The sequence below is a fragment of the Peromyscus californicus genome, unplaced genomic scaffold, assembly GCF_007827085.1.
Source record: "Peromyscus californicus insignis strain IS unplaced genomic scaffold, ASM782708v3 Scaffold_2__1_contigs__length_46816999, whole genome shotgun sequence".
Lineage (NCBI taxonomy): Eukaryota > Metazoa > Chordata > Mammalia > Rodentia > Cricetidae > Peromyscus > Peromyscus californicus.
The window spans coordinates 26063149-26090496 of record NW_026294540.1 but is presented as its reverse complement, the minus strand read 5'-3'; the positions used below and the strand labels follow the sequence as shown (position 1 = coordinate 26090496).

The window sequence follows — 27348 nt, the reverse complement described above, 5'->3', positions numbered from 1 at the left end:
ACGTGGCCACGCCCAGCTCCCCGTCCCGGGATCCGATTGGCTGCCCCAAGGGGCGGGGCTCGCGCGCGGATTACGCCGGGCCTTTTCCCGTTGGCAGCCGCGGCAGCGCGAGCCCGGAAGCGGACGGGGGCGGTGGCGGAGGCGCCTCCGGCCGGCCGGGGTTGCAGCTCCGTCCTCCCCACTCGCGGTTCCCCGCGGCCCGTGGCGTGGACAAAGACATGCAGTCCCCGCCCCCAGACCCGCTGGGCGACTGCCTGCGCAACTGGGAGGATCTGCAGCAGGACTTCCAAGGTATCCAGGTGAGCGTCCCTGCGGCCATCCGTGCCCCGAGCCACGTCTCTCTGTCTCGGGGACAAGGGTCGGGCAGCCCTAGGTCAGACATAGGGTAGCTCGGAGGGGTCAGGGGTCGAGGCCCTCCCCCACTTCTCCTCTTAAGTGTCCGATGGCAGCCCCGATTGCCCGCGCGTCCCCGGCGTGCTTGGGCAAGGGATCCCTCTGTACCGGGCCATCTCGACTTTGTGCAAAGGCCTTGAAAACAGGTCAGGACTCCCTTGCCGACCCTCCTTCTGCACCGCTAACCGATCTGGGACCTCGTCCCCTTCCTGGAGAGCAGTCACCCGAGGCAGAGCCCAGCCGGGCCCAGCCTTTTGGTTCAGTCACCCTGCAAGCGTGCAGCCGGACAACGCCTTCCCCGCCCTTGGCCAACTCCTTGCTGAACGCTGCAGGGAAGCAAGTTTAGATAAAACGCAGGCCTGGATGGAGATCCCAGCCGTCTGAGACAGAGGGACAGCGCCCACCTAGGGACAGGAGGAGCCTCGCCTGGGCGCGTGTGGTTCTTTCTTGTAGGGAAGAGGTGGGCGGGGCAGACTGTACCTGGACCTCCTGCCTGGCAGAGGCTGTGTGAGACCATTGGAAAACCTCCCAGTTCCAGGTTGTTTGTGTCCTCTCTGTCCCCGTACTCGAGAGAAGGAAGCTGCTGCTTCCAGGAAGGCTATCACTGGGCAGGGGTGGCATATGCTAGAGCCTGGGGAGGACGTGGCTGCCCCGCTTGGCATGAGAAACAGACCCAAGTAGTGGAGCCTGGCCAGCTGGAGACTAGGTTAGACCTTTGCCTCTGCTGGACTGTGCCCAGCCTCATATCTCCACTGCAGCTGCCGACCCTGCCCAGCTTGCTGGTACTAGAACTCTCTCTAGGGGTTACACAGCCCCTCATCTCCCAGTTTTGCCATCACTGCGATGGCCTCTGCCTTGATTTCCCCACACTGCCCCTTGCCCTGTCTTTAGGGAGCAGCTTGCAAGGTTCACCCACCAGGGCAAAGGGCTTGGGCCAAAGGTGCTTGCAGGAGGGGAGTGGATGGGAGGAACTGGTCTTAGAGCGGGAGCCTGGTGACCTTTGACCTGAGAGGAAACATCGGGAATGCCTGAGCGGAAGGCATCATGGACAACCCTGTATGCCATCCCTTCAGGCTAGCTAGGTAGAAGGAACTGAGACGGTAAGGGGTGAGTTCAGGCAGCCCCTCTGGTCCAGAGCAGTGGTTCTCAACCCGTGGATCAAGACCCATTGTAGGAGGCAAACGACCCTTTCTCAGGAGTCGCCTAAGACAGATATTTACATTAGGATCCATAACGGTAGCAACATTGCAACCACGAAAATAATTTTATGGTTGGGGGTCACCACAACACAAGAAACTGTATCAAAGGGTCGCAAGTGGTAGGGAGGTTGAGAACCACTGCTCTAGACTGTTGAAGATAATGCCAGACTCAGGTAGCACAAAAACCTAGGCAGATAGGCCAGGAGTGCACGCCATTAATCCCAGCACTCTGGAGGCAGAGGCAGGAGGGTCTCTGTGAATTCGAGGCCAGCTTGGTCTACAGAGTAAGTTCCAGGACAGGCTCCAAAGCTACACAGAGAAACCCTGTCTTGAAACAAACAAACAAACAAAGAACAAAAACAAAAAAACCAGGCAGAGCTATGGACAGGTGTCACAGAGTTCTGAGTTTACAGGGAGAGTCCAGCTCCTGGCTTGCCTCAGGGGCAGAGCAGTCTCTGGAGGTCCCCTGGCAAGCACGGGAAGTTCTACCTCCAGGGCTGGTGCCCTGCCCAGGAAGCTGCCCAGTCAAGCTCATGCCTTCTCCTCACCGTAGGAAACACACCGCCTGTACCGCCTGAAACTAGAAGAGCTGACCAGACTCCAGGACAACTGTACCAACTCCATCACACGCCAGAAGAAGCGGCTCCAGGAGCTGGCCTTGGTGCTGAAAAAGTGAGGCTGGGGGTGACTTCCCGCCAGGGGTGGCTGCTGTTGGGTGGTGGGGGTGGGGGGGGAGTGCCACTGGCTTACCCTGGCATGGCTCTGCTGCTCTTGCACTCCCTGGGCTCTGTTCCTTTCTCTGTCCCAAAGGGTTCCCACTGGGCTTCCCCACCTGCACTGACTGACTCCCGCCATACTCCCAGATGCAGACCCTCTCTCCCATCCGAGTCCACGGAGGCCGCGCAGGAGCTGGAAAACCAGATGAAGGAGCGCCAAGGCCTCTTCTTCGACATGGAAGCCTACTTGCCTAAGAAGAACGGGTGAGTCCTTCCTCCTTCCAGCCCCATGGATGCGTAACCCGAGCCGGTCTCTCAGTCATTCAGTCAGCAAGGGAGGCCATGTTGCCAACCCCGGGTATCTGACAGTTCACGAAGTCATGGGAGCTTCCAGGGAAGAGTTCAGGGAGTTGGGGCCTCAGTAGTGCATGTCTAACCCCACACATGGCCAGACACAGCTTCTTGGTGAAGGGATGCCTGAGTCATCTTCAGAGGTAATGAATGAGCACATTCCTGTGGTCCTAACAACCTAGAAGCTGAGGCAGGAAGCTAGAGAGTCCAAGGTCCTCTTTGACTACATAGTGCATTCCAAGTTAGCCTGGTCAACATAGTGTGTTTCGGTCCAGCCAGGGCTACATAGTGAGACACTCCCTCAAAAAATAAACCAAAGGGGCTGGAGAGATGGCTTAATGGTTAAGAGCACTGGCTGCTCCTCCAGGAGACCAGGGTTTGATTTCCAACACTTACATGGTAACTTACAACTGTCTGTGTCCTCAGTTCCAGGGGCTCCGACACCACCTTCTGCCCTCTGTGGGCACCGGGCACACACGTGCAGGCAAAACACCCATAGTATAAAAATAAAATAAAGCCGGGCGGTGGTGGTGCACGCCTTTAATCCCAGCACTTGGGAGGCAGAGGCAGGCGGATCTTTGTGAGTTCGAGGCCAGCCTGGTCTACAGAGCGAGATCCAGGAACAGCACAAAGCTACACAGAGAAACCCTGTCTCGAAAAACAAAAATAAAATAAAATCCAAAACCAAGCCAAGGGCTGGGGATGTAGCTGACTTGGTAGAGTGCTTGCAAAACATGATTGATGCCCTGGGCTGTAGGCAAGCCTGTGGGACATTTTCTCTCTCTGTCTGTCTGTCTGTCTGTCTCTCTCTCTCTCTCTCTCTCTCTCTCTCTCTCTCTCTCTCTCTCTCTTGTCAGGGTTTCTCTGCCTATCCCTGGCTGTCCTGGAACTCACTTTGTAGCCAGGCTGGCCTTGAACTCAGAGATCCGCCTGCCTTTGCTTCCCTAGTGCTGGGATCAAAGGTGTGGGCCACCATGCCTGGCTCTAATGTAGGGTGTTTTCTTAATTAGTGATTGATGGTGAAGGGCCCTTCCCATTGTGGGTGGGGCCACCCCTAAGCTGGTGGTCCTGGGTCCTATAAGAAAGCAGGCTGAGGAAGCCATGAGGAACAAGCCAGTAAGCAGCATTCCTCTATGACCTCTGCATCAATCGGCTCCTGCCTCCAGGTTTCCATATGGTCTGAGTTCCTGCCTTGGCTTCCCTCGGTGGACTGTGATTCAGGCTATGTAAGCCGAGCCCTTTCCTCCTCAGGTTGTGTTGGCTCATGGTGTTTCATCACAGCAGTAGTAACCCTGACTAAGACCAGGATAGTGGGTATTGCTGTGGCAGACCTGAGCATGTGGAAGTGTGGGAGGACTTTGGAACTTTGGGCTGGAAAAGCCATTGAGTGTTGAGAACTCAGTGGGCAGTTCTGTCAGAACTCAAAAGATAATGCTGAGAGCAGTGTGGACGAAGGAGGCCTGGCTCGTGATGTTCAGGGGGACGTTTAAAGACTCGATTGTGGACATTTGCTGTTTAGAATTAGGATTCTGTGATTCTGGTCAGCTGGGGCTGGAGAATTAGCGGTGATTCAGGAGAGACCAGCATTGCTGAGGTGAAATCTTCTGGGAAGTGTTTCCTCAGAGCATGTGTTCCAGACGTGGCCAAGGTTGTACCTCGCACTGGCAGTGGACTTGGTGATGTGTAAGAGTCACCCAGGTGTTACTGGTTTTGAAGGCATGACGGGGTCATGGAGAGCAACTGAGGCTTGGCACTGTGAGAGACCAGGAGAGACCATTGGCCATTGGTAGCCTCATTAGTTGAAGGCCCAGGATCGAAGGGGTCACGGAGAGAAGTTGAGGCTTGGCACCATGAAGAGCGCCTGGGAGAGGTTATTGGTGAGGCAGGAGGCCCCCAGCATTTTGGAGATGCCAGTACCATGGGATGACCACCCAGGACAGCCTCAGCCGTGGATGCTGTCTGTGTGGGCTGAAGACAGTGGAGCTGGAGAAGTGACCCAGGCCTTTCAGTGGAGCTCAGAAGACTGAATCCCAGACACTGGACACTGAGTTATTTACACAGTTGGAGTTGGGCTTGGCTTTCTTCAGATTGTGCCTGTGCCCTGGTTCTTCTCTCTCAGAGTGAGACCGTATTTAACTTATTTTGATTTTACAGGAGCCCATAGTTGAGGGACTTTGAAAAAGGATTTTGGCATTTTACAGACACCTTTGATTTTTAAAAGGGACTTGGCAATTTTGTTTTGCTATTTTTCAAGACAAGATTTCTCTGTGTAACAGCCCTGACTGTCCTGGAACTCGCTCTGTAGACCAGGCTGGCCTCGAACTCAGAGATCTGCCTGCCTCTGCCTCCTGAGTTGCTGGGATCAAAGGCGTGCGCCACCGCGGGCTGACTTTGTAATTTTCAAAGAGCCTGCTCTTTTGAAGTGTTTGAGTTTGTAAAGTCTGTACTAATTTTAATTTAATGTTTTGTGTTGTGATGCTTATTAATATGAGCTCTTGGGGATGAACAAGAAAGGAAAGGTTACGGTTTAACAGTATTTATGTCAAATTGATAAGGGGTCAATTGTCCTGGCTAGTTTTTATGTCAACTTGATACAAGCTAGAGTCATCTGAGAGGAGGGAACCTTAACTGAGAAAATGCCTCCATAAGATCAGGCTATAGGCAAGTCTGCAGGGCATTTTCTTGATTAGTAATTGATATGAGAAGGCCCAGCCCATTTGTGGGTGGTGCCATCCCTGGGCTGGTGGTCCTGGATTCTATAAGAAAGCAGGCTGATGGGGGGTGCTCACCAACCTAAGACAGAGCGCCTGTGTGGCCTGGGCAGGCGTCTCCATGACGGGTAAGGTGACCTGCTGACGTCCCATGCAACCTAAGTCAGAAGCTCATTTATTAGTAAAGAGGGGACCTGTAGGTCCCTGGCCCCCGTTTTGGGTAACTGTTGCCTTGCTTGCTGACCTTGACCTTGATATCCTCCCTATGCTAATTCCCTGCTGGGTTCCACCCTCCTGAATGCTTAAGGGAAGTTCCTTGTCTGTGTATCCTTCATAATGCGCGTTAACAGCTTAGATGCAAGATTGTAAAACATCGGTAGCAAACTTCTGCCCCCCAGGGTTCTCTCATTGTGCTGTAAGCCTGTATTTAAGACCCTCTCCCTCCTTCAATAAACGGCATTGTGCTGTAAGCCTGTATTTAAGACCCCCTCCCTCCTTCAATAAAAAAAAAAAAAAAGGCTGAGCAAACCATTAAACAGCACCCCTCCACGGCCTCTGCATCAGCTCCTGCCTCCAGGTTCCTGCCCTGCTTGAGTTCCTGCCTCGGCTTCCTTCAATGAAATGGCAATCCAGGATATATAAGCCAAAGAAACTTTCTTCCCCAAGTCACTTTTGATCATGCTGTTTCATCACAGCAGTAGTAATCCTAACTAAGACAGCCGGGATGAGGCTTCATTCACTCTTTGGGAGTTCAAATTCCCAGCCTCCTTTGTAGCCTCAGTTTGCCATGCTGAGGCCTGAGTGGGGACAGAAGCCCCTCTACTGGGTACAGCCGCTTAGTGTTGCCGTCACACCTGGAGTTTCTCCGAGGACAGATGCGCTTCATTAGCCAGAGGGGTAGAAATACAAGTAGCCTGCTTTTGTTTGTTGGTTTTGGTGGTATATTTTTGAGGCAGGGTCTCTTGTAGCCTAGGCTAGCCTCAACCTGGTCCTCCTGCCTCTCCCTCTCAAGAACTGAGATTATAGGTGTGAGTGTTGATGTGGCATGGTGATTGAACCCAGGACCTCGTGGGTGCTAGGCAAGAAATCTACCAGCTGAGCCATTTCCTCCACCCGGAGTTTTGAAGGGAGATGGGAATGAGGTCGGTGTGTGGCTATGTATGGGAAGCACTGAAGGGGACTCAGGGCTGAGTTTCTTGGAGTTGAAAAATCAGAGTTATGGGATAGCAACAGAAGATGACCATCTGCCCAGATGCTAAGTCCCCATGCCCACACTGAGGAGTGGTCTGGGATGTGGGGATGGTTTCTCATGGGGAAGGACATCCATCCAGGGCTCTCAAGGTACCAACATGGGGAGGTCCCGGACAAAACACCACAGGCTAGAGACACCGTTTACCCCAAAGACAGGATTCTGGAGCAGGCAGGAGAGAGGCGGGGTGCCGTGTGTGGTTGGTCAGTGGCACCTCCTAAGTTTAGAACAGTCTACCAGGGTCACGGGGAGGCAGCAGGCTCTAGACTGTAGTGTTTGTTTCTCTGTCACTCAGGCCTTCCTTCTCCTGTCCCTTAGGTTGTACCTGAGTCTGGTTCTGGGGAATGTCAACGTGACACTTTTGAGCAAGCAGGCTAAGTATGTGGTGGGTGGTTGTCGAGGGTTGGGTCTCACCCAGGGTTCCCCAGCCACCTTTGACTTGGGTTGGTGTGGTCTTGGGGTTCTGGGTCAACTTCTCTAGACTGGCCTGTGACCTCTGGGCATGATGGAGAAGGAAGCCCCCACCCCCGCCACCCCCGCCACCTGCCCACCCATGAGTGCGAATGCCTGTCCCTCTCCTCCCCGCCCAGGTTTGCTTACAAAGACGAGTATGAGAAGTTCAAGCTCTACCTCACCATTATTCTCATTGTCATCTCCTTCACCTGCCGCTTCCTGCTCAACTCCAGGTGAGCATCGCAGCCTGGGTCAGGACAGGGGCAGGGACAAGGCTCTGGCATCACTTCTTTGTACCCCACTCCCCAGGGTGACGGACGCTGCCTTCAACTTCCTGCTGGTCTGGTATTACTGCACCCTGACCATCCGAGAGAGCATCCTCATCAATAACGGTTCTAGGTGTGCATGCGCAGTGGGGTGGGCCCTGGCACCCGGGGACTTTGTATCTGTGGGAGCTGCTCTGCTTCACAGGGGTAACTGACACCCTCTTACAGGATCAAAGGCTGGTGGGTTTTCCATCATTACGTGTCCACGTTCTTGTCGGGGGTCATGCTGACCTGGTGAGTGACCGAGACCTCAGTGGGCAGGGGTGAGGCCGAAGACTTGGGCTCTCATCCCTCCCTTCCTCTGCTTTCCCCTAAATTTAGGCCAGATGGTCTCATGTACCAGAAGTTCCGGAACCAGTTCCTGTCTTTCTCCATGTACCAGAGTGAGTTTCCTTGCTAGGGAGGGACAGGGGAGAAAGCCTGTGGCCCAGAGCAGGTCTGACACGCCCACCTGCCTGGCCACCCAGGTTTTGTGCAGTTTCTGCAGTATTACTATCAGAGTGGGTGCCTATACCGCCTGCGTGCCCTGGGCGAACGGCACACTATGGATCTTACCGTAGGTGAGTCAGTTGGCTCTCCCTAGCATCTCCGAGGCCCCTGGGACAAGGGGGGTTGCTGCCCCTTCGAGCCTGCTCACCACCTCAGCTTTTTCCTACCCCCCACAGAGGGTTTCCAGTCTTGGATGTGGAGAGGGCTCACCTTCCTGCTTCCTTTCCTCTTCTTTGGACACGTAAGTCACACCTGGGGGTCCCCGTCCCCCCTGGGTGTCCACCTCTGGCTCTGAGCCCGGGGAGCACTACATTACTGAACAGACTCGCCTCCTCTACAGTTCTGGCAGCTTTTTAATGCGCTGACCTTGTTTAACTTGGCCCGGGACCCCGAATGCAAGGAGTGGCAGGTGAGCCAGGGGGCTGGGAGGATGCTTGGGATTCCATCCGGACCTCACCTGTCCTGACCCTGCCTTTCCCCGACCCCTGCAGGTGCTCATGTGTGGCTTCCCCTTCCTTCTCCTCTTCCTCGGCAACTTTTTTACGACCCTGCGCGTGGTACACCAGAAGTTCCACAGCCAGCAGCATGGCAGCAAGAAGGATTAAAGCTAGATCTGACGGCCAGCCCCAAAGGGGCTTCTGACCTGTGTGCCAGATGGGGCAGCAGGCTGGGGCACCCCTGTGTATGGGGAGGTTCCCTTCTGTGCCCCCTGGACTCTGTGGGCTCTGTGGGCCCTGAGGAAGGCCTGGGCCTGGAGCCCAGCTTGGAGGATTTGGGCTCTGGGCCTCAATAAAGGACGAGAGACATAGAGGTGTCTGATGGACTGTTGGGGGTGTGTTCTTCCAGGGGAGGCAGGGCTTGGGGCCCCCAACATGGCACTGATTCTTGGCTCCTGGTCTGGGGAGGGGGGCTGTCTAACTGAAGCAGATCCCCAGAGAGACCCCCATATCGGCTCTAGCAACACCAATACAGAAAACAACTTTATTCCAAGGGCCAGGGTATTTAAAATTATTTACACTCATTCAAAATCATGTGGTGGGGCTGTACCCCACCCAGCTCAGTGGAGAGAAGAGCCCCTCTGTACAGCTGCCGAGGGCCTAAGGCACCCATCGCCCAAAGGTGGGCCCGGTCCCTCTTGCCATGTGCCCTGGGACTGGGCTGCCTGGTACAGGGGCCCAGGAGGGCATCCCGCAGGCCGGGAGGAGTCAGTCCCTGGGCCTCCCTTGTCGAGGCCAGGCAGGAACCACCAGAGGTGGAGGTTGGCAGAAGGGAGTTAGGGAGGTGATTACAGGGATGGAGGGTGGGAGGGCGGCAGCTCCTAACTCCATACATCCAGGGAGTAGCGGCCCTTGGTCATCAGCTTCTTAACATAGTCCACAGCCTGGGCATGCTCCATGGGCCCAAACTCAGCCACAATGTCATAGAAGGTGTTCTGCACATCTTTGGCCATATTTCGAGCATCCCTGGGTGGAGACGAGGGGACAAGGTGTGAGGGGACTTGCTGGAGCCATCCTGTAGGTGGGTAGTCAGCACCCCGGCCTCCCCTGCCCTGTTACTCACCCGCAGACATAGATGTGGGCCCCGCCCTCATGGATCAGCTTCCACAGGTGTTCCTTGTCTCTCTTCAGCAGGTGCTGGACATAGACCTAGGGGAGGGAGGGGTGTGTGAGCAGTGTCCAGACCCCACGGTCCAGACCCCACAGCACCGCCTCTTCATGGGGCGGCCCAGCCCGTCAGCACAGCTGCCTGCCTGCCTCACCTTGTGCTCCTGCTCCCGGGAAAAGGCCACATTAAGCTGGGTGAGGGCACCGTCCTTGTGAAAGCGGGCCAGCTCTTCGCGGTAGAGGTAGTCCTCGTTGGAGCGCCGGCAGCCATAGTAGAGTAGCGTCTCCCCAACCTCCTTGCCTGGGCAGGGGTGAAGCTGTGATGAAGGGGAGCTCTCTGGCCTCGCCCTGACTGACCACAAAACCAGAGCCCCATGGCTTACCTTGCTCCCGAAGCCAGGCTCGCTCCTGGATGAAGCCCATGAAGGGGGCAATCCCTGTGCCCGGGCCCACCATGATGACTGGCGTGGTGGACTTGAAAGGAAGGCGGAACTGAGATTTGCGCACAAACATGGGTACCAGGGCCCGACGGCCATTCTCTCCTGCCGGTTCCTTGGCCCGGAGCCAGCTGGTGGCCACCCCCTTGTTCACTCGCCCCGACTTGGCTTCATACTCCACAGCCACGGCGCAGATGTGCACCGAGTTGGGGTGGACCTGGAGGAGGGACTGGTGTGAGCCTGGCCTCAACCCCTAGAGTCCCTTCCTCAGCGGCTTTCCTTGCCGGGACCCGGAGTCCACTGCCCTAGACGGCGCCTCCCTGGCAGGGCTGGCACCCTCACCTTAGAGGACGAGGCAATGGAGTAGTAGCGGGCCTGCAGCCGGGGCAGCAGCTCACACAGGTGGTCGATGGGTGGCCGCAGTGACGGGTAGTCCTGGAGAATGGCCAAGATGTGCCTCCGGGCCTCCACCACCCAGCTCAGGTACAGCTCCTGGGGAGACACGGGAGGAAGGTGTGGGCGGCCTGGGGTGTGTGTGTGTGGGGGGGGGTAGGGGGTCGAGGCAGAGGGTATGCAGGCTCACCTTGCCCTCGCCGGAGGATGATGCCATCTTATGCAGGTGCTCCTGCTCTGAGGGCTCGGAGGCATACTGCGCCAGCTCGTAGAGCACATTGGTGCGTGGTGGGTTGGTGATGTCCAGGTAGTAGGTGAGGGCCGTGCGGTAGGTGGTGGGGCAGGGGAAGGGATGTTTCTTGTTGGACTCCTCTGCAGCAGGAGAGACAGGGTTGAGTGAAAGGTCACCCCTTGGAGCAGGGTGGGGTGTCAGAGGATGGAGATGCTGCAGGCAGGAAGCTGGCACTCCAACCTGCTCTCTGTTGCCTCTGACAAGGCTCAAGCTTTCTGCCAGGCTTGAATTTCAGGCCAGGCAGAAGTGCCCATCCGAGAGATCTAGCCATTGTAGGCTGCCAGGCCATAGAGGAAGCACGATGGGGTGGGGTGGCTAGCTTGAACAGAAACCAACTCCTTTTCTCCATGTCTTCTGACTGCGAGTCACTAAGGGCAGAGCCAGGACTTGGGTGGGTACTGGATGCCTGTGTCCACAGTGGGAGGCCCTGGGGTAGTGCAGCATCCAGCACCTGCTCACCGTGAGGGAACCTAGCAGGCACTGAAGGCTGCCAACCCCAGTCCTTACATTTACCAGTGAGGATGGAGGCCCGGGAGCAGGGAGGCAGCGGCCCATTGCCACAGAGGCGGAGCCCAGGCCTAAGACATGAAGCCTGGTTTAGCAGCCCCGGTCCAGGAAGGTGTGTGGCAGGGTGGCTTCCCTAGTTGCCCAGGAAGCAGGGCTGGTTCTGCCTCCTGGCCTCAGGTGTCCTCTATAACTATGACAGGGATGAAGGGCCAGACCTCCATACAGAGTCTTGGGGCATGGGCCTTAGCATCCCAACCACAGGCCAGGGCAGAAGTTTCAACCTGATTCAGGCCTAGACGAGGCCCTTGATTCCAGAACTCACCATCGAGATTGTTTAGAGACATGACAACATCCAGATCAGCCCCCAGGATCTCCCCAATCTGGTTGACCAGGGTTGAGTCGTTGGCTGGGTACACAGCCACGTGATCTCCAGATTCATACCTAGAACGGAAGTGCAAGGCTCAGGAGGAAGTGAGCAGATGACGCAGTGCCAGGCTTGCCCCAGGGGAGATGGGAGGCGGGCAGGTACCTGATCTTGGAGTCTGAGATGTCCAATTCCAGGTGCATTAGATGCCGCTCAGTGCCCTGGTTCAGCTTCCGGTTGGTGGTGACAGCAGCCAGGAATGGATTCTTGGCATCGAAGGGACTGATGGGAAGAAAGGAGGTCAGTGATTGGCTGGGGACCTGCTTATACTAAACACTCGGAGCAAGAGCTGGTGGGCAGGGGGTGAGGGTGGAGGTGGGGTGGGGGACTTTGAGCCTTCAAGGGATATATATGAGGGAGCCAAACTGAGTATGGCAAGGGCTGTCCCAGCCACATACGTATGATGAAGTGGGCAGAGCAAAAGGACACAGACAGGAAAACAATCTGGCCCCTAAGAAACATGTGAGACCCTCTGCATTCTGCCTATGGGGGGTGGGGGGGCCTGGGTCAGGGGGTGGAGCTACCGTGGAAGCTACCCAGGTCCTGAGATATTTACAGAGCACTTGGCCTCCACACAGAGATCAGAGTGTGGCTAGGAGCGGCAGATGAAGAGTCTGCCCCGGCAGGATAGCTGGCTTGATTCAGTGTGACCAATGACTGGGGAGGTTCCAGCATGAATCATCTGGGCAACCCCCAGGGGTATGTAGGGTCAGATTGGGAACTTTTTTCTCTCGGACAAGGTTTCATGGATCCCAGGCTTTCCTTGGAACCCGCTGTGCAGTGAGGATCACTGGACTTTTGATCCCTCTTCCTCCACTGTGTGCTGAGCATGCTACCACGCCCAGCGTGTGGGGTGCTGGGGAGGGAACCGGGGCCTCACACCTGTTAGGTAAGCACTACCAGTTGAGCTTCCAATCCGTGCCGATAGCTGTGGATTCTGAGGAAAGGAACGGGGCTTCTTGCCCAAGTCTGACTTGCCAGGGCTGGGCTCCTGAGGGCCTCAGTGGGGAGTAGCACCTGCCCCTTGGGCAACTTGTGCCCTTCTGATAATGGACATGAAAGTGCGGTGTCAGGGGCTGGAGAGACGGCTCAGCAGTTAAGAGCACTGGCTGCTCTTCCTGAGTTCAAGTCCCAGCACCCACATGGGGGCTCACAACCATCCGTAATGGGGTCTGATGCCCTCTTCTGGCCTGCAGGTGTACACGAAGACGGAGCACTCACATGTAAAAAATAAATTAATAATAATAATAAAAAGTGCGGGTATCCCTACTGCGCTCACTCACATGATGACTGTGGAGGGACACATCTGCTTGGGATGTGGGTGCACGAGGGGCCTCAGGGCCGTGAGCCCCACTCTCCTTCCTCCACTTACGGTTTCTGGTTCTCGTAGCTCTTCAGACGGCCCATCTCACCCGTGTAAACCTTGGCGGTGTCGATGTCTTCGTGGACCACGAGTTCATACTGGCGGATGCTGGGAGGGGAAAACCAAGGCTGGGGTCAGGGCTGGGAGGAGGGAGGCTGCAGGGCCAGCCCTAGCAAGAAAGGGCTTGAGCCACACAGGGGACGTGGGTGGGGGACAAATGATGGGGTGCAGGGGACCCTGGAGCAGACAGGAGGGAAGCAAAAGGCAAGAGAAGGGCTGAAGTTGACCCCCGAGAGCCTGAGAGGACGAGCGGGCCATGAAGCACGGGCGGACGGGAAGCCAGTGTCCTGTGATGCCACAGACAGGGAGGGAGGCCTCACCCCCTCACCTTCAGGCAGCCCCTTCACCTGGAACAAGGACCTCCCAGATCCTATGCCTGGTCCCCAGGGCCACCCAGCCCAGGCCCCAGCCGTGGCCTTCCACTCACCTCGACTCCTCCCCAGTGGCTTCCACCCCGAAGAACTCGCACACAGCTGGCCAGAACTGCTCCCTCCACGTGATGAAATCCTCTTCCAAGCTGGAGAGAGGAGAGGCTTAGCCAGGCTAGACATCAGCCTGCTCTCTCACCCCTGTGGCTCCCAACCCTGCTAGGGGAAGGAGGGCGGCCCACACTCCAGGCTGGGACCCATGCGACTAGGGTGTGGTACTCACTTCCCGTCATCATCACCAAGGCCCAACTCGAAGATGCGCTGGGCGCCAAGCTGCTCCAGCCGCTGGTCCACGTATTTGCCCATGGCATTGAAATGCTCATAGGTCTTGTTCCCAAGGCCAAACACCTGTGGGGACAGCAGCGCAGGCTCTGAGGCCAGGGCTTGAGCCTGCCCCGTGGGATCTGACGTCCTTGGAGTGGACTGAAAACCCTGGGAGCCTCTGGCACTATGGGTACTGAGAGATCATCTGATGGCTTTGTTTAGGTGACCTGCAGGCCACAGATGGCTTCTTTTATGACCAGCCTTTACACCACAAATCCAAGTGACCAGCTTAGCTGGAGGCTCCAGGCCAAATCGTATTGTTTTGGCCTTTCGTCCAGTAACCAACGACCTGTGGGATCAGCTGGCAACTGGGAGGGATGCTCTTGCAGGGTGAAGCCACACTCAAGTAAGGATAAAGCCCTCTGCTGGGAGCCCCCTGCCCTGCAGAACGATGAAGGAACAGACGTGGCAGCTTGCACAGGAGGGTCCTAGGGTTCTGGGGAGCGGCCCAAGGCCAGCGTGGGCCCCCACGATCCCGTGGAGACTCACAGCAAACTTGACCCCGGTGAGGTCCACGTCAGTCTCTTGCAGCCAGTCATAAAAGTCCTGGGCGTTGTCGGTGGGGTCACCCTCGCCGTACGTGGCCATGCAGAAGACTACCAGGGACTTGTCGATCTCAGGCAAGCTGCTCAGGTCAGCCTAGAGTGACAGGGGGGTCACCACTGTGGCCGGAGCCCACAGCTGACGAACAGAGTGGCAGGCGGAAAGGCGTTGGTCCGGGCAGTCCCTCAGGCATTTCGAATAAATGTAAAAGGAAGTCTGGAGATGCAAGAAGGCCCTTGTGGCAGCAGAGTGGAGTCGGTGGAGGGGAAAGAGCGGGCATTGGGGGGCGGGGGTACTCTGAGAGAAGGTGCACCTTACTAACAGGGACGTCTCCTCAGTTGGGGTGGGAGGAGCCAAAGAAGCAACTCCTGGGCCACCTGCTCCCTCCATTCTACCCGTGGCTGATGACAGTTTTGTGCACCCCATGGAAGGGAATGGAGGCAGGCAGTACCAGGAGAGTAAGCCTGGTGAGTTGACAGTGAGAGACAATAATGCTCCTGTCCCTAGCTGCTAAGAACATAGCTGGGATCTGTCATGTCCTACACTGGCTCAAGAGGAACAACATAGGCAGGATAATATGGCTTATGGATATAAGGAGGACTCTGCTGCCCTGACTATGGCCTCTGATCAAATTCTCAGCCTCTCCTGACCCCTCCTTCATCCCGTCCCCACTCTTCCTTCAGATTTAATACACATGTGAGATGACCCCATCCAACTTCCACAGACTGTGAGGAGGCATCCTGGGGTCCCTCACCCTGGAGCAGCAGGGTGGGGCACACAGGGCAGCATATGACGGGGGCTCACTCACCAAGTCATACTCTTCGGGGTCTGCAGACATGCCCCGCATCCCGTAGCGGTGGGCATCTTTGGACAGCCGGTTGGCAAACTCCTCAGCGGTTCCCGTCTGGGAACCATAGAATACGATAATGTTCCTTCCCTGCGGGAGGAGGCAGACACAAGGGTGAGTGAGGGACCCAGGAGAGAGCAGCCCCTAAGTTCCAGGAGAGTCAGGGCAGGCCCGCCAAGGGGAGGCCTCTTCAGTCCTCTCTCCTGGCCTCAGTTGTTACCTGAGCCACTTGGGCTGATAGGATCACTCTGGAGCATACGCTGACACTGGAAAAACCACAACCTAATACTGAGCATAAAAAGGGAAGGTGACTGGGAAATACGGCTAGCAGACCTCCATCTTGCTGTACATGTGTATGTATCAATAAATACAACAGACAGTGGAAGTGATCCTTTGGCATTTGCGGGGGTCCACAATCTCCATCACAATCTCCATCTATACACAGGATGCCCAAATCTGCAGGTGCTGAAGTCTCTTGTGTGACAGAGTGAGGCAGAGGCTGGAGGCATGGCTAGAGGACCCAAGTTCAGTTCCCTGCACCCACACCAAGTGACTCACAACCACCTTTGATTCCAGCTCCAGCGACTGAATGACCTCTGGCTTCAGTGGACACCGCACTGCTGTGCACAACCCTCCTCCATACACATAACTGAAAACTAATGAAAATAAGCCGGGCAGTGGTGGTGCATGCCTTTAATCCCAGCACTCGGGAAGCAGAGGCAGGCAGATGTGAGTCTAGGACATTCAGGGCTACACAGAGAACCTTGTCTCAAGGAAATCTCTTTCTCTCTCTCTCTCCACACACACACACACACACACACACACACACACACACACACACACTAGGTCTTAAAACAGACATTTGCACAGCAGCTACATCTATCCTTCATACTTTTCAATTTTAAAACTATATTTATTTTTTGTTTGTTTGTTTTTTGGTTTTTTGAGACAGGGTTTCTCTGTGTGGTTTTGGTGCCTGTCCTGGCTCTCACTCTGTAGACCAGGCTGGCCTCGAACACACAGAGATCCACCTGGCTCTGCCTCCCGAGTGCTGGGATTAAAGGCGTGCGCCACCACCGCCCGGCCTATATTTGTTTTTATCTGACGTGTATGTATGTGTCCATCACGTGTACTCAGGCGCCATTGGAGGCTGCATCTAGAACTGAGGTTACAGACGGTTGTGCGCCACCATGTGGGTGCTGGGAATTGAACCCGGTCCTGCGCAAGAGCAGTCGGCGCTCTTAGCATTGAGCCATCGCTGGCCCTCTGTAAATTTAAGACAGGGTCTTACTAGGTAGCTCAGGTTGACCTCAACTTTTGATTTTCCTGCCTCAGCTTTCTTATTGCTGGGATTACAGGTGTATATCACCATACTTGGCTTCCAACGTACCAACTGTGTGTGTGTGCGTGTGTGTGTGTGTGTGTGTGTGTGTGTGTGTGTGTGTGTGTGTGTGTGTATTCATGTGTCAGCAGGGACCCATGGAGGCCCGAGGACTACATCGGGTGTTCGGGTGTCATTCCTCAGGTGCCATCACTGTTTGGTTTTGGAACAAGGCTTCTCACTGGTCCAGAGCTCACTGATTACGCTATGCTTGCTGACCAGTGAGCTTCGGGAATTAGAAGCATATGATACCCTGTCTGGCTTTTTTTTTTTTTTTTTTTTTTTTAAAGATTTATTTATTATGTACCGTGTCCTGCCTGCATGCCTTCACACCAGAAGAGGGCACCAGATGTCATTACAGATGGTTGTGAGCCACCATGTGGTTGCTGGGAATTGAACTCAGGACCTCTGGAAGAACAGTTACTGCTTTACTGCTCTTAACCTCTGAGCCATCTCTCCAGCCCCTGTCTGGCTTTTTATGTGGGTTCTGGGGAATGGACTCAAAACTGTAAACACTGGTAATAAGGGGGTGGGGTGTGTTTTCACATTTTAGTTTATCCAAGAAAGCCAAAGTAAAAGCAGAGCCCCTGTGCTGTGGTAAGATGAGGATGCTCATAGCTAGCGCTCTGGCCTGCTCAGTTCCAACGGCCCTCGGCCCTCCTGTCAGACCCTCTTCCAGGCCCCCTCGGTGCCCACCAAGGCCAAGCTCTAGGAAGAGCGGAAGCAAGAATCTCACCGTTTTCTTCATCTTTTCCACGAAGCTGCTCTCTTTGACGGACGAGGTCCTGAAAAACAAGACAGTTCGATGGGGACAGATGCAGCTGTTACAGGATGGGTGTGACAGGGACATCCCACCTGGGCTAGCCCCTGGTGATGAAGCCAATAGTGAGACTAGTCTAATCTCTCTGTTGTGTGCCTCAAATCCATCAACGAGCTTACAGAGATCACTCAGTTTCAGGCCAGCTCTGAGTCCATCCGACCTGCTCATCTGCCCATGCTCCCTTCCCAGTGTCTGGCCCCTCTCCATCTCCTCTCTTTTCTTCTCTGCGGTCACCGCAGGCACAAGCTGAAGGAGGGTCCAGCCCCAGCCTGAGACAGTGAGCCAATGGGAAACTCGATGTCAGAAAGTGCTCGAGTGCGCGCGGTGGGGGTGGGTGGGTGGGGTGGGGTGGGGGGTGGGGGGGGTGGGGGAGCATGCGGAGACAGCTCAGCAATTAAGAGGCCTTGATCTGCAATCATGAGGACAGACAGGAGCTTCGACCCAGCACCACATAACCAGCGCCTGTCTGTGCCCACAGCTGCATACACTTACACAAAATACATACATAGATTCAAAGAGCAGCATTTATGGAACTTGAGGTGACTTCTGGCATCCACATACCCATCTTCATGTGCATGCTCATGAAGACCCATCCTCATACAGACACACACACACACACAAATGCATAAGAAAATAAGGACATTAGGGCAGTGGTGGCACACGCCTTTAATCCCAGCACTCGGGAGGCAGAGGCAGGCGGATCTCTGAGTTAGAGGCCAGTCCGGTTGTACAGAGCGAGTTCCAGGACAGCCAGGGCTACACAGAGAAACCATCTTGAAAAACAAACCAATAAAAAAGAAGCCCTGTGTAGAGACTGGTGTGAGAGGTGGTGTTCTAAAAAGAAATCCCAGCTCTTGCTTCTCTGGCCAGGTCACTGACTCACCATACCCTTGTGAGTGGACACACGACTTGATTCTCCCTGGACTTGGCCTGGCCTCCCTGACCCCTTCCTACAAACCTCTGCTGTCCTTCAACACAGACTTGGAGCTTCCTCAGAACAACCTTTCCCTGGCTCCCCATAGCATCAAGGCCACCATCCGTAACAGGGCACAGACATCCATGGGGCACTTCCCTTGAGGACTGGCTTTAATAACTAGGGGTGTGTGTGTGTGTGTGTGTGTGTGTGTGTGTGTGTGTGTGTGTGTGTGTGTCTGCCTGGCACTCGGCACACAATTCATGGCTCTCCTCCATGGCTGGTCCAAGGTCTCCCACCCAGCATCTGGCAGGCAGAGGTAGACAGAGGCCTCTGGGGAATATTTCCCACTCCCTACCCATTCTGGGCTGAGAAGCCAGCTCCTGGCTTTTCTCAAAAGACAGATGTTTCCATAGAAGTCACATCTCCAGCTGGGGCAGGCAGGGCGGGAATGGGCACCATGCCAGGAGCCGAGGGTGGGGATTAGAACGTGCCATCTCTGTCTTCCAAGGGCCTGTCCTGTCCCTGAGCTGGAGTCCGGGAAAGTCACAGCAGAAGAGAAGCCATGTCCGGGGCAGAGCTGGCTGCAAGTCTAGGCCCTGTCACCACATAGGCATGTGACATCCGGCCCTACTGTCTGAAGGGCTCAGCTACTAGCCGAACTTGACTTCCACAGCGTTCCTGAGCCCTGCCAGGCACCTGGAACTTTGGTGACACTCAAGGGGACAAACGTCTTCTTGGAAAGTGAACAGCTGTCTGGGCCAGTCTGTGATGTCAGACACCTAGCAGCCTAAGGCGGCACAGGGCAAAGGGAGACAGGAAAGGCTGGGCTCCATTCTCTGAGAGCATGTGGCTCTCAAGGGACAGAGCAGCAGGCTCCCAAGGGCACCAACTAGGGGCCACTAGCTGGGGGTGAGCTGGACAGGGCCTACAGCTGGTCTCCTGCTGTAGGTGAAAGGGTCCAAACTCCAGGCCAGCCCGGCTCTGGCCATAGTGAGGTGAGAGCCCTGGACAGGTTGCCTGGAGACACTCTCCTGGACCCTGAGGGCAAACACCATGACACCCAGCACTTCTTGGGGGGGGGGGGCAGCAAGAGGTCAACCTCAGGTGTCGCTCCTCAGGCGCTTTGCTCAGACTAAGTCTCTCACTTGCCTAGGGCTCGCCAAGCAGGTTTGGCTCACCGGGCACCCAGCCCCAGGGACCTGCCCGCCCATCGCCTTCCCAGTGCTGGGATTCCAAGCCTGCCTCCATGCCCAGCTTTTTACACAGGCTCTGGGGATCGAACTCAGATCCTCATGCCCGTGTAGCAAGCACTTTACCAAACCATCTCCTGAACACTTTTGAGGCCCAACGCCTATCTCTTGATTAGCTTCACCTTGGCCCTAAGGGACAGGAAGAACTCCCCATCTGCTCCCCTCACTCACTGGGATCCAGCAGGGACAGTGGCCTCTGGGGAAAAGGAGTCAGAGGACCCTCTCCTGAACAATTGCACTATGTCTCGCCTGGGCAGCCCCGCTTGCCTGGGAGCAGCCCCCAGCCAGCTCAGGGAAGCAGACTTGGTAGCACCCACCGGGTGGTCAGCTCACAGCAGGCCATTGGACCCTAGCCCAAGAAGCTGCCTCTCCCTTTGGTAATGGATGGCAGCCATGTACCCCCTGCCCACAGGCGACCCGCACATCTGCACTGGGGCTGGAACTGACCTCAGGGTGGGCTCGTCCGGCGGAGATGAGTATGCACATCCCATGATGCCCCTGTTCCCACCAGGGATTAAGGAAAAAGGAGGGTCCCACACTGAGCTCTGTTGCAGCTGGCTGGGAGCCGACAGAAAGGAAGTTCAGCTCTGTCCATTCTCAGTGTGGTGGAGTTGGCTGCTGGGGCCCAGAGACTCTGAAAGCGCCACCAGACACCCCAGAAGTCCTCTCAGAATCTTTCGGCACCTCTGCTTGCCTCTGTCCCCATGAGTCTGTGAACTCTGCAACATCTGGAAGCTCCAGCGGGGCTGAGACTGCAGCCTCCCATGATCCCCTGCGGCTGGGGTAACACCCCCCCCTTCTGTATGGACTGAGGGAAGGAGAGAACATTTCCACCCCCCGACTCAGTATCCTTGGTAACTGTTTATATCAGAGCCCCGCTCCCCGCACCCTCCCCCTTTCCCATTAGGAGAAAAAAAAAAAAGATAGAGAACAAAGCTGTCCCAGCCCTGACACAGACGTGTGCAGGTTGCAGCAGTAAGAACCAAGCCAGCCATCGCTGCTGCCAGAGCCCCTAAAGACAACTGGGGACATCCTGGGCACTACAGGGAGATACACTCTCCCTTCCCGCCCCATGCAGCGGGGACAGCCAGCAGAAGGTCTTAGGGAACCCCTTTCTTGGTACCCAGGCATAGACTCCAGAATCCTGTGCAGGTGGCAGCTGGCCCAAGTTGTGGGAGCCCAGATACCACGTGGCTCCACAGCAGAGCCTGAGAGGTTCCAATTAGCCCCCCTCCACTGGGAGCAGGGCGCCTCTGAAGTCAGCTGCAGGCCACCAGAGTGGGCAAGAAGAGAGGGGGGGGAGGGGAGCACTGAGTCACTGGGTGAACCCAGATGCCTCGAGGGGGTGCATTTTTATGCTCCCGTCCCAGGCAACGAGGAGAAGCACTTCTGAAAGCTGAAGCAACTCAAATCTAATTTTCTGTGGGGTAGAACGGATTCCTCCTGGGATATCCGGCTGCCTGGGAGGGACCTGGGAAGCTGCTTTTGAACTTGCAGAGCCTGGCTGTCTGGCGACTAATGTCTCCAGGCCACGGGGTTGACAGGCAGAAAGGGGGATGAGAAGGAGACTCAGCTATGGCGGCGGCGGCGGCGGCGGCGGCGGCGGCGGCGGCAGGGAGTGGGACAGTGGGTCCCAGCAGGATGGATGCTCAGCCTCGGCAACGGCCAGGTCTGTACAGAGCTTAGAGGAAAGCGGACACAGCTCTCTACAGGGTCAGCCCTAGGAGAACTGCTTCAGAGGAGGTCTGGAGCTAGCCAAGGGCAGGTGGAGGGCTGACAGAGGCTCAGGCCAGGATGAAAAGGGGCTGGGCCTGGTGGTGGCAGCACACATCTCTGCATATCGCTGATGCCAGCATCTTAGAGGCTGAGGCATGAGGACAGAGTTCAAGGCTAGCCTAGACTACAGAGTACGTTTGTCTCAGAAAACCACCAAAGCTAGGGCTGTAGCTCAGTGGGCAGAGTAGCTGTTTACCACACACAAAGCTCCAGGTTCAACCCCTGCACCATATCAACTGTGAATGGGATCAATGGGATGTATACACTTGTAGTTCCGGCACTCAACGGTGGAGACCGGAAAAATGGAGTTCAGTAGCATCCTCTACACAGATACATAGCAAAGGGCAGGTCAGCTTGGGCTAATGAGACAACATAAGAAAAGGGAAAACAAAAGCCAAGGCCAACGCGCTGGCTAATTTTACCAACTTAACACAAGCCAGTGTCATCTGAGAGGGAACCCCGATTGAGAAAATGCCTCCGTAAGATCCGGCTGTAGGCAAACTTGTTCTTAATTAGTGATTGATGTGGGAGGGCTCGGGCCACTGTGGGTGGGGCCATCCCTAGGCTGTTGTTCCTGGGTTCCCTGAGAGCGCAGGCAGGTGGGTGAGCAAGCTACGGGAAGCAAGTCAGGAAGTAGCACTCCTCTGTAGGAGTCACGATGCACAAACTGTTATCCCCCCCGAAAGGTGGTTAAGGGCCTAGTGGCCTTTTGTGCTGTCTGTGTGACAGAGACCACACCACCCCAGACCCTTTTGTGAGCCTGTCAGTCTATAGAACCCATCACGTGTTCTTTACAGAGTTTTGATGCAGGTCCCCCCCCACTTTTTTTTTTCCGAGACAGGGTTTCTCTGTGTAGCTTTGCGCCTTTCCTGGAACTCGCTTTGGAGACCAGGCTGGCCTCGAACTCACAGAGATCCGCCTGCCTCTGCCTCCCGAGTGCTGGGATTAAAGGCGTGCGCCACCACCGCCCGGCTTGATGTGGTCACTTCTTTAAGCTTCATTGTGCATACAAGATTGAGTTAAGTATCACCAGGAGAGTTTTCACCAAACTGTGCAGGGCTTAAATATATGCCTAAAATAAACTCTCCAGGGCCAGACTCCCCAAGTTTGAACCAGCTCTGGCTACTTCAGGCTTGGGGATGAGCTGAGTAAACTAAATAAGCGAACTGACCTTTTGGTCACAGTGTCCCATCACTGTGGCACACTAGGACAGTCAATGAAATGATTTAGTGGGTCAAAGCACTTCTGCTGCATAGTTACCCTGAGACAGGTCACATCTGGAGGGGCAACAGGAAGGGCGGAAGCCACTTAATCAGAGAGCAGAAAAACGCAGGTGACCTCCACAGGCAGCAGCAGAGGTCCCAGGCTCGGGCAGGCAGAGGGACCTCTGCACGCCACTTCTGGGTCAGGCTCGGTGCCCTGCCCACCCTGCACATGACAGCTCCCTCCTAAATGTCTGCCTCACTTAAAAGAATTTTTTAAGATTTATTTTAGCATTTTATGTGTATGAGTGTTTCACCTGCATATATCTGTGCACCACGTGTGACCTCCAAGGTCAGACTGTGGCACCAAGTCCCTGGGGACTGTGAGAGCAGACAGTATCTTAACTGCTGAGCCGCCCTGCAGCCAGGCCTCCCTCTTCGAGAAGCACATCTGTGTTGCTAGTTTTGCAATTGCTGCTGCAAGGACACGTGTACAGAAAGGATGGCCCTGACTGCAAGTGGCAAGAACCCCCTTACGCTCGGGCATCTGCTGACGCGCCAAGATAAAGACGGACGTAAGAGCTGCCTGAGGCCTTGACTCCGGGCGGTGCTGCTATTTCAAAGGCGAGTCATCACCAAATAAAGGTCACTTGAGGAAATGAGAGGCTTTGCGGCTTTTCTAAACAGGCCCCAAGAGGGCACAATGGGCCAAATGCAGATCGTAGGAAACTATGAAAGGAGAGGCTGGAGTTTCTTTCACACTAGTGTTGCAAGGGAGAGATGGGAATGGATGGAAGCCAAAAACTGACGGAATGAATGCCGTTTAGGAAAAGCGGCCGTTCTCAGATGAGCAGCCCTCGAGTTCTACCTACGCTACGAGGCAGGGGGGCGGGGGGCATTTTGGGGAGACGGGACCTAGATGACTGCGATACTGATTGCATAACTGTACATGTGTCAAGACTCAACCACGGGGCTGGCAAGATGACTCAGGGGGTAAAGGCACTTGCTGCCAAGCCTGATGACCCGAGTTCAATCCCCGGGACCCACGTGTACAGTTCAAAAGAGAAGGTTTTAGAACAGGGTGTGACTCAGTGGTAGAGCACTTGCTGAGCATGCACAAGAATCTGGGTTCCATCCCCAGCACTGAAAAAAAAATGAGAAGAAGGATTTTATTATGTGAAATTTATAACTGAATATACCTGACTCCTCTCCACAAAGAGAAAGGCATATGGTGTAATCATCAAGTGCAATAAATGGGTCTTAAGATACTGAGTTTAAGAAAAATCCAACCTAAAAATCTAAAGACAAAGCTCTGATCCCTCAGTCAAGGATGAGAACGAACGTGCCTGGGGAAGGGCTACAGTGACCCTGGGGATTGTGGGGGCAGAATTAACTGTGTGATGTCTAAAAGCAGAGTCCAGTGAGACAACTCAGTGGGAAAAGGCGCTTGCTGCCAAGCCTGACAGTGGAGTTCAAGCCCTGGAACGCCCATGCTGAAGGGAGAGAGCTGGCTCCTGGGAGCTGACCTCTGACTCTAGGCAATCAGCGCTGGGATTAGAGCGATGCGTAGCCACGCCTGGCTTTCGTCACACAGGTGCCGGGGACCCTGTCTCGGGGTCCCACGACTGCACATCAGACACTTCAACCCTCCGAGCCAGCTCCTCAAACTCTCTGGGATTACGGGCATGCGCCACCATGCTTGGCTTAACTTTTCTTTCCTTAGAAAGCCCCTGCTCTCGTCTCTCCATGGCCCATCCCCCACTGCTTCTGAAGGTGTCCGAGTCTCTGAAATCTGGCTCTCCCTCCATCCACAGCCCTAACCAGCCCTACCCAACACTCCAGGGCATCCCCAAACTCTACCTCTCAGACTCTCCTTCCCACACCTGCTCCAGCCAGCATGTCACAGTCAAGACCCTCCTATCTATTCCAGGCAGCCAGTAGTTCCCCTCAGGGGACAGCATCACCTCTCAGGGACCACATCCTGAAATGGTTCTCCAGCCTCCTCCCAGCCCTCCCTCTGCCTTCCCTATTACCTGGATGCAGCCATTGTGAAATCAGGGTTGGTCATTTTGTCACTTCATAGTCTCTGGTATCTGGCCCCAACCTGTCCTCCTAACTACACTTCCCACACTCGCCTGCCACTCCCCAGCTCACCCGAGCACCTCCTCCACCTATGGACACCACCCCGCTGCCCAAATCCTGCTCTGCATCTGGAGCTAGTCACGCTGCAGCCCTTTCTGGAACACTTTCCCCATCCCAAGTCGCAATCAATCCCCACCTCTTAGGCTCCCTAACTTTGTACACCTTTGACCCCAAGACAGTGTACCCCGGGGGAATCTGTGTACAGGGCTGGGACTGTTCTGTTCTGAGGCTTTGGCACAGATGTTTGTGACTGTGAGTCAGGATTTTCAAAAGCAGACACCATCCCCTCCTTCTCTTCATACCAGTGAGGCCTGGGGTATGCCACAAGCTCCATTCTGTTGTAGGGTACCGCTCTCAGCAGGAATTCTGCCCAGGAGAGGAGTTCAAGGGAAAATTCGGGGCAGTAAGCCCTCTCTCACCCCAGGAGGGATAAACTGGCCCAATTGGCTTCCTGCCACAGTGATGCTGACCTGGCCCAGGAAAGTAGGTATTTCCAGGCTCTGGTGTCTATGGCCACACATGGTCAGTGGCAGCAGGGACAGTATTCAGAGGTTCAGAGAGCCACATTTAGATTTGTGGGAGGGCCACAGAGGTTTGCACTCCCAGGGAGAGTCACCCGGGTCCCAGGGGCACCTCCTGACTTGTTTTGTATACCTGTGTTCGGAGCGCTTGCTGCCCAGACTACAGCTGGCTTGTTAATTTGGCTTGTATAAGCATCCACACCCTTCGGGCCAGGGACGGAATTCAGTCTGAGAGAGCATTTGCCTCACATGCACAGAGCTGCCCCCTCCCTTTATATGAGCACCACATAAATCAGGTGAGGTGGTGTGTAACTGTAATACCAGCACAGGGTGGGTGGAGGCAGGAGGATCAGAATCCATTACAACAAGTCAGAGGTTGGCCTGGCTACATGAGACTTGCCCTTGAAAGAGAAACAAGATCAGAGACGACTCAGTGAGTGGAAGAGTCTGCCGATGAGCCTAACGGCTTGAGTTGGATCCCTAGGACCCCCCCCAACCACCCCCCCCCCCCCGCCATTGTGGAAGAAGGGAACTGACTCCTGCACACTGTCCTCTGACTTCAACACATGCACGTATGCACCATGGCACACATCTATACACACACATGCGTGCACACACACACACACACACACACACACACACACACACACACTTGCAGGTATGCACAAATACATGCATAACCCATGCCCAATGGTTTCATGCTCCATAGCACGATACCCCCTACTAAGGCCTTCAAAGATTTTATGACATTTCTGAAAGTCACCAGAAGCCATGATAAGAATATATGTTATGCTGGGGGAAATGGGAGGCCTTTAATCCCAGCACTTAGGAGGCAGAGACAGGTGGATCTCTATGAGTTCAGGGCCAGTCTGGTCTATGGAGTTCCAGGACAGTCAAACCCTGTCTTGAAAAACCAAAAAGAAAGGAAGGGAAGAAGGAAGGAAGGAAGGAGGGAGGGAGGGGAGGAAGGAAGGAGGGGGGAGGAAGAGGGAGGGAGGGAGGGAAGGAAGGAAGGAAGGAAGGAAGGAAGGAAGGAAGGAAGGAAGGAAGGAAGGAAGGAAAAATAGACCAGGTGGCACATGCCTTTGATCCCAGAAATGGGGAGGCAGAGAGGATCACTGTGAGTTTGAGGTCAGCACGGGTTACACTGTGAGACCCTATCTCAAAACAAAAACAAAAACCCAAACCCAAGACCAACCAATCACATCTGCCTCTGTCCCCCAAGTGTTGAGATTAAAGGCACATGCCACCTTGCCTGGCAGCCTTAAACTCTTGATCTTCTTTCTACAATGCTGGGGTTACAGGTATGCGCCATCAAGGCTGATAACTTCTGACTTCTGAGACAGGATCTTGCTGAAGTTGCCTAGGTTGGCCTTGACCTTGCTCTGTAGCTGAGGCTAGTCCCTGAAGAAGGTGGGGTGGTTCTGCATCTCATATTCTTTCTTGGGGAGCAGCAGGACCTCCATTTTATAAATGGTGGAACAGGGCCAGCTTGGAGGGCAGGACCAGGCTACTGGTCCTTTATCTCCAGGTGGGCACATTTTCATCACAAATAGTGCTCCCACCCCGGGAATGTACCCAGGGCCAGCCCAGGCTGGAGAGACTGGATTCCAGCTCACAGGTCCATCCCTTAGTCACAGTAGCCTAGGTGTGGCTCTACCCTCAGGACAGGGTCCTGGATTCCTCCAGGAATGTGTCTCCCAGTCTCACCCTAAAGATGCCCAGCCATGAAAGCTGGGAATCTGTCACAGCCTCAGCGGGGAGAGATAAAGGTACTACCCAGCCTAGCTCAGGGCTGCAGCACAGGGTCCTGCTTAGAGGAGGCACACTAAAGTATTTTATAACCTGTTTCCACAAAGCACCTTTCCTCACCCTCGCGTCTCAGTTCCTTTTTGCTTTTGTGTGAGACATGATCTTATGTAGCCCAGGCTGGCCTCCAACTTGCTGTATAGCTCAGAGTGACCCTCAACTCCTGATCCTTCTGCGTCCACCTCGGGGGGGGGGGGGGGATTATAGACGCGCGGCAGGCTTTCAACTTTTATTTAAAATTACATTTATTTTGTGTGTGTGTGTGTGTGTGTGTGTGTGTGTGTGTGTGTGTGTGTGTGTATGTGTAAGAGAGAGAGAGAGAGTGAGAGAGAAAGAGAGAAAGAGAGGTGCACGAGCAACAGTGTACTTGTGGAAGTCAGAGGACGGCCTGCAGGAGCTGGTTCTATCTCTCTACCGCGTGG

At 55.1% G+C, this 27348-nt stretch overlaps 2 protein-coding genes across 4 annotated transcripts in view; one reads left to right on the top strand and one right to left on the bottom strand.

The window, feature by feature from the left end:
- Positions 1-111: 111 nt before the first annotated feature.
- Positions 112-8695, top strand: Tmem120a (transmembrane protein 120A). Its single transcript, XM_052753990.1, has 12 exons — positions 112-299; positions 2146-2264; positions 2456-2572; positions 6938-6997; positions 7210-7305; positions 7382-7471; positions 7567-7632; positions 7720-7781; positions 7866-7958; positions 8064-8128; positions 8228-8296; positions 8379-8695. The coding sequence occupies exons 1-12, from the start codon at positions 219-221 to the stop codon at positions 8490-8492; spliced, it is 1032 nt and encodes a 343-aa protein (XP_052609950.1). The 5' UTR covers positions 112-218; the 3' UTR covers positions 8493-8695.
- A 159-nt stretch (positions 8696-8854) lies between these two features.
- Positions 8855-27348, bottom strand: part of LOC128120242 (NADPH--cytochrome P450 reductase) — a 50532-nt gene continuing 32038 nt past the window's right edge. For 2 of the 3 annotated variants that reach the window (XM_052753988.1, XM_052753989.1), the window contains exons 3-16: positions 17227-17275; positions 15071-15199; positions 14209-14358; positions 13619-13743; positions 13395-13484; positions 12917-13015; positions 11650-11766; positions 11443-11561; positions 10512-10693; positions 10271-10420; positions 9875-10145; positions 9647-9792; positions 9448-9533; positions 8855-9350 (exon numbers count right to left, since the gene is read on the bottom strand). In XM_052753988.1, the coding sequence (XP_052609948.1) occupies positions 9206-9350; positions 9448-9533; positions 9647-9792; positions 9875-10145; positions 10271-10420; positions 10512-10693; positions 11443-11561; positions 11650-11766; positions 12917-13015; positions 13395-13484; positions 13619-13743; positions 14209-14358; positions 15071-15199; positions 17227-17275 (1858 nt within the window). In that variant the 3' untranslated portion in view covers positions 8855-9205. Of the gene's footprint in view, positions 9351-9447; positions 9534-9646; positions 9793-9874; positions 10146-10270; positions 10421-10511; positions 10694-11442; positions 11562-11649; positions 11767-12916; positions 13016-13394; positions 13485-13618; positions 13744-14208; positions 14359-15070; positions 15200-17226; positions 17276-19923; positions 20173-27348 lie in introns of those variants that run through there. The other variant, XM_052753986.1, reaches the window with a different exon arrangement.